The 11,648-nt window shown below is 34.9% G+C and overlaps 1 protein-coding gene across 3 annotated transcripts; it reads left to right on the top strand.

Moving 5' to 3' along the window:
- The first annotated feature begins 263 nt into the window (after positions 1–263).
- Positions 264–5,648, top strand: LOC121241813 (DNA polymerase epsilon subunit B). Of its 3 annotated transcripts, none has more exons than XM_041139655.1 (13): positions 265–505; positions 639–831; positions 987–1,140; positions 1,261–1,392; positions 1,917–1,994; positions 3,156–3,260; positions 3,380–3,460; positions 3,536–3,666; positions 3,756–3,850; positions 3,938–4,067; positions 4,293–4,407; positions 4,517–4,627; positions 5,113–5,648. In XM_041139655.1, the coding sequence occupies exons 1-13, from the start codon at positions 340–342 to the stop codon at positions 5,251–5,253; spliced, it is 1,632 nt and encodes a 543-aa protein (XP_040995589.1). In that variant the 5' UTR covers positions 265–339; the 3' UTR covers positions 5,254–5,648. The 3 variants fall into 3 exon arrangements, 2 of the variants coding, with proteins under 2 accessions (XP_040995589.1, XP_040995591.1); XM_041139657.1 differs by having other exon boundaries at positions 267–505; positions 3,938–4,037; XR_005935804.1 differs by lacking the exon at positions 5,113–5,648 and having other exon boundaries at positions 264–505; positions 3,938–4,062.
- The last annotated feature ends 6,000 nt before the right edge of the window (positions 5,649–11,648 follow it).

Raw genomic sequence — 11,648 nt, 5'->3', positions numbered from 1 at the left:
ATGATGTGGCATCATGTAAACCACACAACTCTCCAACTGAGTGTTGAGAACAATCAACTAGAAGAAGCCATGCAGTGAGTGCAGAGTATGCATTATTACAATGACTTCTCTCTAGCATTACTCTTAAAAAAAAAAAAAAGAAAAAGAAAAATAGAAACGTTATGAATTGGTTAGGGTTTTGACATTTGACGTTTCAGTCAAAGCCGCCAGGGTACAATCCTTTTTCCCGCCATTTTTTAACATCGAGAAAGTCATGCTTCCCGCCAAATTCTGCATTGATCTCACAGTCACACACAGAGAGACATACAGAGAGAGAGAGAGATAGAGAGATAGAGAGAGATGAACAGTTCTACGATAAGGAAGAAGGTGGAGAGGAAATGCAAGATAAGAGGGTACACTCTGAAAGTGGAGGCTCTCGATGAGATCCTCTCCTTCGTCAACCGTTTCCAAGGCGCCCAGGACGACGCCCTCGACCTTCTCCTCGACCAGCTTGAGCACGAATCTCGTAATTCCTTCATTTTTTCTCTTCTTCCTTCTCTCTCTCTCTCTCTCTCTCTCTCTCTCTCTTCTTAGCTATTATTGTTCATGCTCTGCTTCTTACACTCTTTCCGTCCATAAATGGTATGCGGCGAAAACAGTGAAATCTTCGATAATAGATAAGGACCCGGTTCACCGCGTGGTTAGCCTTCTGCTGGAGGCTGAAGCCGCTGCAGAGGACGGCCCAGATATTGGCGGCGTTACCGGTGGCTCTTCGGCGTCGTCTATACGCGTAATTGATGCCTTCTTGGTCCCCAAATTCCGATTCGATCCCATCAAAAAGATTTTCTACGAGTTCGTAATCCGTCACTCATTTACAAATTTTGTTGCTCAAAATTCTTTTAGGTTAAAAAAATGGAAGGAAAAAAAGGAAACTTGGTGAATTGGGTTATGGTAGGTTTGGGGATTTACGTGCTTTATTGTTTGGTTGCTGTTTGCTTCGATCTTAGGCATACGGGAGGCCTACCTATACATGGAGAAGCCTCTGCGAAGGCGGCGTTGTACAAGGACAGGTTCCTCTTGCTGTTCCAGAGGCTTGCTCGCGACCAGCATTTCTCCAAACCCGCATTTGATACGGAAATGTCACATTTTGGAAGCTGTGAGGTACTGTTTTTATTGGGTCCACTTCTTGAAAATGTATAGAATTGGAATTCAAGTTTTCGTCTCCGTGTGATGTTTTTGTTTTAACAGAGGACATCTCTTTCTGCATAAAATTTTTGACAGATATCACCAATTCAGTCTCTAGTTGGCCAAACGGGGAGAAGATGGGTCATGGGTGTCATATCGCAGTTGGAGGATGGCCATTTTTACTTGGAAGACCTAACTGCTTCCGTCGAAATCAATTTATCTAATGCAATATCCTTGATTTGATTTGAAACGTACTTTTAACTTACTTTTCTGGGCTCACTGGTCTACTGCTCTATATTAATATTGATTTCTACTGCTAGGCAATAGGATACAGATGATAATTCTGTATTGTCTTTGTTGAATGTTGATTTACCTCAATATCTCTGTCTCATTTTGCGAGCCTTCCAGTTAGATCATCCTTATGTGAATTATTTAGTCTGGTTCCATATTGGTTCCGCCTACTGTAATCATGGAGAAGACACGAATAGAATTTTAGTCAATATACGTGATCATATGTTGTGAACTTCAGAAAATCCTTTTTGCACAAAGGGTAGTTCTGATTGTTTTCCTAATCATGTAGCTGTTTTCTTGTAATTAGTTGTGAATTACTTGAAAGTTGAGAGGAATGGAATCATCTTGCTGATCTTGTGCGGAGGCATAGAAGGCATAGGGCATAGATCATGCATGTCAAATTTGATAGAAAGCTTATGCCTAAATGGAAATATATAACATTTTTCTTTGACAATGTCTACAAGATAACTACAGGTTTTTTCTTGGAGAATACCATAGTTGTAGCAGAAGGTGAGATGCTCTTAGAGGGTGTATTTCAGGTTGGTGTGATAATATTCATCAGCTTGAGACCTGCCTTATTATATTTAGATTTTGGAGCATCTACTGGGAGTTCTCGGTTTGTATATGCCTGTGATTTTGTCTAGTTTTTGAGATATTATTCTGCAAATATTTGTTCATTAGCGACTGGTGTTATTGGCAACCACCTTTTGTAGAGATACTTTTGTTGCCTCCATGACCATTTGGAGCAGCACATTGGCACATTTGAATTTTGTGCAATGATAGTTTGTGATTGAATGATGTTGTAACTTCAATTAAAAAATTCTCATGTTAAGTGGACAAAGCTTTGGACTGCTATTTAGAGCCTTTATAATATTGAAAAGAAATTTAATGAGGGAAACTACGGTGTGAAATACATGATAAAACTGTGTTATATCATTTAGGATTATTACTATGATGTTAAAGATTCCAAGCATAGTAATATAAATGAATGTCTAAAGCAGACTGAAAAATGATTATCATGGTTAGAATCTTCGAATCATGCTCAACAGGCTGCAATCAAGAGTGATCATCTGAAATCCATCAGGTTCTGACTGTGGGAGTCCTAAATTGGTCCTCTTTAGTTAATCTAAAACACAGCAACACTCACACTGTATGCCCCAATTCACCATGTCTCATTCCTGGAATTTTGCTTTTATTTTGTTTTTTTAATAGGATAAATCAACTCATCAATCAAGTTTAAGGTTAATATATGCTCTAATCTTGTTAATGTTTGGCCAAACTCTGAAATTATAGGGTAAACGAAATTTACCCTTGTAATAAGCTTAAGGGGATACATTATGATCCCATGGTGTGAAATTATCTAGCTATCTCAAGGTTGAGTAAAACCAATTGCTGAGAAGAGACTTGCTACTTTTTAATCTCTGCTGTGAATCTTCTTTTTGAGAACCACTTTCTGGGTTGGGGCCTCGATGGCCCACAAATGACTTGCTAACATGAAATTTCCAAGTCTTTCTGGACTTTAGTCGCAATTTCCATAACGTATTTCCTAGCTTGTCCTCCAGCTGTCAAACATAACTTGAGTGTGTGGATTTTATTTTCTGACTTGCTGTAAGCCACTGATTTTGCTAATTTTTGAAAGCTCCAAAAGTATCTATTGTCTTGAGTTCTTGAGATGTACTAAAAATGTCTCTATTGTGAAGGTCATTACATGTGGATTTCCTCCATTGGAGGACCGAGATAAGTCATCCAAATTACTTGCAGGACATGACTTCTTTGGCGGTGGAATACTAACAAAAGAGGAGACTGTATCCTATATCATGCCTTTGCTTTAAATAAGAATTGAAAATACATTCAAAACTTTGAAGTTCCTCCAGCAGACATAAACATTTATTAGTTCATAACATTTCCTATACAGTTCCAATAGCTCAGACTTGCAGAGTTGGAAAAGAGAGCAATTAATGACATGTTTGTCATTCTGTCTGACATTTGGCTTGACAATGAAGAGGTAATTCCTATTTTTTTAGTTGTCTTTTACTGAGTAGCTTGGCATAATCTCAATAATGATTTCTTTATGGAGAAGGTTATGGGAAAACTAGAGATTGTCCTCGACGGTTTTGAGAGCGTGGAGGTGGTTCCGTCCTTATTTGTATTCATGGGCAATTTTTGTTCTCACCCATGCAACCTTTCGTTCCATTCTTTCTCAAGTCTCAGGTGAGGAATTGCTTACTGCTATAGATAATAAAAATAAAAATAGATAAATATTGCGAGTTAAATCAATAATGAGCAACCTAGACGTGCAGATCACAGTTTGCCAAGCTAGGGCAATTGATTGGAGCCCATCCACGGCTGAAAGAACAGAGTCGGTTTCTGTTTATTCCAGGCCCTGACGATGCAGGTATACAAAACTCACCATCACATACCCATACTTTCCCTTACAATGTGTGGCATGCTTGAGGAAATTCTAACTTTGTGACATTTTCAGGTCCATCAACAGTTCTACCCAGGTGTGCTTTACCCAAGTATTTAACTGAAGAGCTTCAGAAGCACATTCCAAATGCAATATTTTCGAGCAATCCTTGCAGGTTAACCTTCCTGATCACTGATGAAGTTGAGTTAGTATTCTCCTATAGACATCCTCTTGATGCATGCAGCATTCAATAATAATTGTAATTTGTTTTCATTGATTCAAGGACCATCTGATGATAGAAACAAGACAACTTAATTATGAGATCATAATTGCTGCTTGGGATTTGAAGTCTGTCATTCTTTCTTGACATGTAGCAACTGATATCTTGTTTAATGTTCCTCATGACTCTTCATTTATCATGTGAGTGCAGAATCAAATTCTATACCCAAGAAATTGTATTTTTCCGCCAGGATCTGCTGTATAGAATGCGTCGCTCATGTCTAATGCCCCCTTCTACGGAAGAAACCACCGATCCTTTTCAGCATGTAATCTCTTCTGCTGTATATCTTTATATCTTTCATATAATTGTTTACCGATTTAAATGCTAGTTGATGGTAGCTGAATATGCTGATGGTTTATAAATTTCTGCTGCAGCTTGTTGCTACCATAACTCATCAAAGTCATCTCTGTCCACTCCCTCTTATTGTACAACCCATTCTCTGGAACTACGACCACTGTCTTTATCTTTATCCAACTCCTCACGCGGTACTACTCAAAATTAATATCAAATGTTGTTTTGTACCTTGTTTAACATTGCTATGCTTAATCGATGTTGGGAATTATTCCTTTACCCATCATTGGAACGACGAATAGGAATTGTCACATATTAAAGAGGAGATCATGCAGCTAAAACGAAATACAACTAGATGATTCTAGTGGTGGAATCGGTCGATTAGGTTTCTGATATTTTCTAACTAATTCGAGAAAGAAGGCATTGATCACTGGGGGGAAAATTGCTTGACAACTTCAAATTTTGATCTTGGAGGCAGTTTGCTCAACTCAAACTCATTACATGTTCAGAATATATGGAAGAATGGAAACAGAGTTCTTTTTAAACTGATTCTTAGTATGTAAAACTGAGTAATTTGAGAGACATCAAACTTGCTGGCTGATGCTGTCAGAACTGCATAGATTTGGGTCTTGACAGGAAAGATCTGATCTTTGTTTCACTCTTTTGACTTCTCACACAGATCATTTTAGGGGACAGGAGTGAGCAGAAGGCATTCAAATACACAGGAATCACTTGTTTTAATCCCGGTTCCTTCTCAAATGACTACACCTTTGTGGCATATCGTCCTTCCACTCAAGAAGTTGAATTGTCAGCCCTATAGGCATTTGATAAATACTGCTTGGTTGTCAGCCTTGAAAGAATCTGAATCTACAGTATTCTTCGGCAGGCCAATTCGATTCAGTGCATGAGGCAGGAAATAAGCTGGAAATACCACCCTGTTCAAAGTGATGTTAGGTGGAATAGGATTACAATTCCTCAATTGTTCTAATATTTAATTATAAAGTAGCCCATCAATCACAAGAAATTGGTGGTGTATAGACGAGTAGGCAATTGATAGTTTAAAGTGGAAGCACATTTTACTTTGGTGTAGAGAATATTGTTGGTATGTAAAATTCTGTTTGTCAAAATGATTCATTCTTTGTGCATTCATTATGTCTCCTCTCCAAAGATAATGCCCTCAACATGGTTCTGAAGAAAAGCATGCCCATAATCTAATATATCACTAACCAAATGGTTGAAACGATATTAACATGGTGGTCGACTAACTTAATTTGACACCTGTTTGCTCAGTATTGTTATGCAGTATTTTTCCCCTAATTTTCCTTTATTTATTGAGTAGATAATAAATCTCATGCAGTCACCTACGATTGAATTTTTGAACTGCCTGCCTTTATGCTGTGTTGCTTTTGTTTTCGTTCTCACTTGTCGGAATGCCTTATCTTAAATCAAATTGAGGATGACTATCTTGCAGTTACAGTGTTTATCATCTTGAAGGTTTTACACTAATGAAAAGAAGCCAATACCTGTAGTCTTTTAATAATATATTTCGTAAGTTTTAACTGATTTCTTTACTTCAGGCCTAAAGAGGGGACTTGAAACAGTATTCAATACAACCTTCCTCGTATGGCTAGCCATCCTCTTGTAGATTCAGATAGCATTTTTTTCCTACTTCATTTTGTTTTTAAGGGATGTGCTTGAATGAGATGCATGAATGGTGACAGGCACAGACATTTATGGTCCTACCTATCCCTTAAAGGTATTCAGTAGATGGAGTTAACAAAATTTCCTTACATAATTGTATACCGACTTTTGTTGTGTATAGCACCTTTCTACAAAGTTTTCTCAAATCTGTCATTGTAGTTGGTTAAGTGTATTTTTCAATACTTTTCAACTACTGTAGCTTTGCTGTCTCACTATACGTCACGTTTGAAAGTATACCGATCTTTTAGCTACTCTACTTGCCTTTTGATTATTATTTTAACCTTATGTCTGCACAACTCATCGGCGGAGTTGCAAGTATCACACAAAAACTCAGTCCTCTCTTCTTTATAGACGGAGAAGCCAAATAAACTAATTAACATCAGTGTCTATGGTTTTGAAATCACACAATTTTCTTGTAAGTAGAACTTGCTAGGGTTTCTATAGGTATCAACCTTTACATCAAGCAATTGCAAAAGGAATCTCCCATGTGAGTGGTAGCACTCACTTTTTTGTTTTCAGTATCATTGATGTTTGACTGATGTAAATCAAAATTGGAGATGGCAAAACAGTTGACTTGCAGGTATTTCTTCATCTACACGCAGCGTTGTGTAATAATTTCTACCTTCGTGGAATACACCGTGGCGTGGAATTCGACAATTTTGCGCTCCTCGTGTAAGTCTGCGATTGGATGTTGATTATGTCATCATCTTAGTGGTCTTTTTATGAATGCTACTGAATTCTTGAGTAATGTTGAAGATTCTTGATGCTTTTCCTCCATGATTCCCTCTAGATTGGGTTGTTATAAAGATATAAACTCTCCATCAGTCAAATTTGGACACGACAAAACATTGCAATCATTTTAGACTTTGTGACCCAACTGCAAAAATATACACTTGAGCCGAAAGAAATGGTTTTGAGTGCATTTGTTCCTCATGCTACTGATAGAAAATCCTACTTATTATACTATAAAGCAGAAGTTTTCTTCAGTTACACGTCCGATAAGGTAGTGGGAGCCCTATGTTCAATCAAAACATTAACTTAATGACAGCCGCTGTAGCTCGTCTTAGACATCACCTTCAAGTGTACTTTATATATCACAAACTTAATAGTGACATATAGTTACCAAAACATTATCATGGTAATTTCAGTTCTTCCCTGTTTAAAGCGAAAGAGATGGATCCTGAATGGCATTATAAAGGCATCCCTGTTTCTATTACACAATATAAAGGTGCTATATTCCATCAAGGTTAGTACAAAAATCCATTTAAAGGAATGTATCCTTGCCAAACATTGACACTTACATCCCTGTCTTCTTCCTAATACCAGCAAGCCCAAAAGTGAATTGCACTCAATGAGCATGCTTCATTCTGTTTCTTATTTTCCACAACCAGAGGAAATTTTATTTACTTACTTTTACTTTATATTCTGAAAGAGTCAAGTCGGTGGTGAAAGAAAGAGATGGCCGGCCTTGACAATTTGAGAACAATAAGCAATGAAAATGCAACTGAAATAAGATGTACAAAAGGAGGAAATTAGAGGAAGGGTGACTGTAGTACTAATGCATTGGTAGGTAGGCAGGCATACTCATTTTGGGTCAGGCTCAGAATCAAAAGTACTAATTCTTTCAACTGGTTCACAAGTTGGCTTTCGGTGGTTTTACAGTTGAGAAGTTTAGAATTAGTGGAACCTTAAAAATTTTATCCCAAGTGAGGTGATTATGAGTCAAATCAGATGACATGAACCGATAAGGGCATAAAACAGAATTTGGCCACTACTTAAAGCAGAAAATCACAGGCTTTGTGGAAAATATCTGCCATTTGTATACAAATGTAGTTTAATTATCTTGTTGGTCATAGTTTTAATCAATGTTGGCAGGAATCTTCTGAGTATATGTCTGTCTCTGTGTACATATGCTTGATAACTCTGCTCATTTTGTAAGGTGCAAAGTGTAATATACTCGATATTTCTACTGGTGGCATGATTGTGCGCATTCAAGTTTCCCACCAGTAGATGTTCATAACATCATTTTCACCAACTGCATTTACACAAATAATATGTATCTATCTTCACAACCCACCTGTTCAATTTATAACAAAATGGAGTAAAACTCCTATTATAGGCCAGGAGTGTTTTGGTGATCTACTGGCAAGGATACATGGGCTGAAGCTTCACCATTTTCCTTGCCTATTAATGGGTTAAATTTGCTGGTTCTGTTTGTGAAGTTTGTTTTCCTTGTTGGCTGCAGAGACTGCTTCAAAGGGATACCATAATTCTGTATTCTTATATAAACATGGAAATGTGAGAGAACTTAGGTTCAATGTACGAACAAAAGTAGGTACTCTTGTGGTAGATATAATATTAATCTCTAATAGCCAGAAAAAGTAGGTAAAGCTGGTGAACAGTCAAGAAAGAACTCTGTAAATTATGAAGTCAAGAAATAATCTATAGTCAAGGAACATGCATGTATCAAATGTGATGGCCTAATTAATTTACATTTTCGGAAAGGCCGCCAACATGACTGCTGATCATGCTTGGCTTCCTCAGGCTGAGCAGTAGCTTGAAGGATAAAGTTACATGGCCTGCAACTTCTTTCATGATCATGTTCTGAAAATAGAAAAAAGGTTGGGTAAAATACACCTTTCACTACTTTTTACGACCTAAACTATCAAACTCGACACATTAGACTCTCCAAATACCCTCAAACTGTCAAATAGCGCCCCGATTAGATCATCAGACGGTCAAGATTGTGTTACATCACTTATTTTTAGCTATCTTAATGGTCAGATTTGTAAAACATCACCAAAACTATTGTACTAGAACCAATAACCTGGGAATAGCTGGTTGTTTATGTAGACCTTCATATGAATACCTAAATTAAATCATCAAATATATATATATGCATGTATATGCATTGGTGATGCCATATACATGCCTTTAGAGATCAAGAATCCAGGATATAGATCACTTGGTGTGGATTTATTCAGAAGCATAGAAAAGAAGATAATTTCTGTTTACAGATCATGTAGATCATCTAATGTCATGAGAGGGGATATCTGCCAATTGTTGATCTTTGATCTCTCAAATGTCAGAAGTTTGGAGAGAGACATTTTCAAAGATGAAGAAATTAAACAGCTGAGTTACCAGTTCTGGAAGTTAGCAATCTCTTGGGCAATGCTTTTCCTTTAGACACATGGTTGGTGAGAGATGGGATCAGTTGGGCTTCTCTCACTTTTTTAACAAGCAATTTCTCCTACTTGCAGACTTGTTAGGCCAACAGTCAAATGAAGACTGATGTCCCCCATTGAATATTGAAAAAACTGTCTTCTTCTTAGGGGACGTTTGGATGATGGGTTAATTTTCTATTTCATATTTAGAATAATATTGCATATATATATATATATATATATATATATATATATATATATATATATACATACACACACTATCATGTCTGATGCCGCCCATTCAAAAGATGTACGTTGCCCCAATTTATAAGATCTATAAATCAAAAAGATCTTTGCTTCAATTTGATTGAAGTTGTCACTATGATCACCCACCAATTCACTGCTATTGGCCATTACTTTATCCTATGTGGAAGTTCTTCCATGACATGTTCACACGAGGCAGTACTACTTACTGATCTAATACTTTAATCTAATTAAATGATTATATATATATATATATATTTTTTTTCTAGGATCATATATTGCTATCAAATTGTTAATAGTAATTTAGTATCCATAAATATAAATTAAACAAAATGCTTAATTATATTCAAATTATTAATCTATACAAATTAAGAAGGAAAACGTACAGTACTATAATTTACTACACCATTATTGGCCCAAAAATAGCAAAAAGGTAATTGAAATTAAGCATATATATGCAAATTATATAGACATGATGATGGTAATATTCATGCAATAATTCAATTCATCAATTTAAAAAGATTTAAGTATACGTCATGTATATATCATGTACATATGAAGAACATTCCTAAGTAATTAATTGGGGCAGCTACTAGAACCAACAATATTTTAATTTATGGCTGCAAAAGTCTTTATAAATTTTTGGAACTTCCATGCATCGATCATACTTTTCATCGAACATCGGTCGAGCATGTATGTATATACGTGTATATATATACGTATATATATACGTATATATGTATACCGGAACAAAAGTTATGTAAATTTTTTTTTTTTTAAAAAGGTGTATAATATATACCATGAGACATGAGACTAACGGTGATTTTAGACCTCACATGAGCAATACCATAAAACCGTAAGTCCATTGCAATAGTTTCTCTATATATATGAAAATTTAAAGAGAAGTAGTGGAAGACCTGCTAGCTTGATCTATCTCTCGTTTCCAAATTTATAAAAAATTTTAAAATTTTTTATTAAAAAAACTTTAAATAATTTTCTCTAAAGAAATCTGTAGACTCTTAGAGATTTTTATAATAAAAGAGTATTAGATGTAAATTCTTTTAGTCCCATATATGTTTTATTCTCCATAAATTATATATATACTTATTGATTCATCATGCAAACCCAAATATTTAATTTGATTTATTATGCTGTACATTATACGTTTAAATTAAATTAGTTTTGAATATCATAATATGATTTTTCATGGGTCATTTTTTTTGCCTTTGATTTTAAAAACTTAAGTTGAAAAAGCCAAAATGTTTGAGAAACACACATATATCATCTCAAAATTTCTAAAATTTTTCTTTCCAAACTCACTCAAACACAAATATTTTTTAATTTTAAATATTTAAAATTTAATTAATTAATTACATAATTATCATTACAACTTTTCTGAACTTCCAAATAAAACACAAAAAATAATACTACTTTTAAAATTTTTAAAAGAATAATTATATTAAAAAATTATATTCTAACAATATTTTAATTTTATAACATTTCTTATTTACTTTTTCTTTCTCATTTTTCAAAACTCAATAAAATATCTTAACTCTAATCATTTCACTACTATTCACAAAATTCTCATCTCATCTCATTTCCCAAATATTCTCTAAATTATAAATATTGTGAGACTATGTTTCGAAATAAAATAAATTGAACAAACATTTTTAGTTTTTAATATTGTTGAGACAACGTTTCAAAACAAATTATATGACGACTTTTTTATAGATGATTTACTAGTCCATATTGAGAATGGATCTATGTGATATAATAATTAATGACCTTTATTTGTTGAAAGAAAATTGAGATCAATTGACATGTTAAATATTTTTATATTTTATTTTACATTTAAATTTGAAACTTACTATATACTTATGCATGCTTTTAAGTAATATTTTAATTTTTATTATATACAAATTTTTATATATCCTTTGGCTCCATCTACATAAATCCTAGCTTCATTGCTAGGTTCAATCTTATAATATACCCAGCCACGTTCAGACCAGATCAAATAAAATCTGTAGTGCATGATATATATCGACACCATTATATTTGTAAGGGAATTTTCTCCCCTCAATCCCAG

Source organism: Juglans microcarpa x Juglans regia, chromosome 8D, assembly GCF_004785595.1.
Source record: "Juglans microcarpa x Juglans regia isolate MS1-56 chromosome 8D, Jm3101_v1.0, whole genome shotgun sequence".
In the NCBI taxonomy this organism is placed as follows: domain Eukaryota; kingdom Viridiplantae; phylum Streptophyta; class Magnoliopsida; order Fagales; family Juglandaceae; genus Juglans; species Juglans microcarpa x Juglans regia.
This window is presented reverse-complemented; position numbering and strand designations above follow the sequence as displayed.

What these genes read in the sequence shown, in the direction of transcription:
- LOC121241813 (XM_041139655.1), top strand. Translation starts at nt 340, where the DNA reads ATGAACAGTTCTACGATAAGGAAGAAGGTGGAGAGGAAATGCAAGATA. An exon ending in CCAGCTTGAGCACGAATCTC is followed by an intron (nt 506 to 638) that starts GTAATTCCTTCA and finishes CGGCGAAAACAG; the next exon opens with TGAAATCTTCGATAATAGAT. An exon ending in TTTATCCAACTCCTCACGCG is followed by an intron (nt 4,628 to 5,112) that starts GTACTACTCAAA and finishes CTTCTCACACAG; the next exon opens with ATCATTTTAGGGGACAGGAG.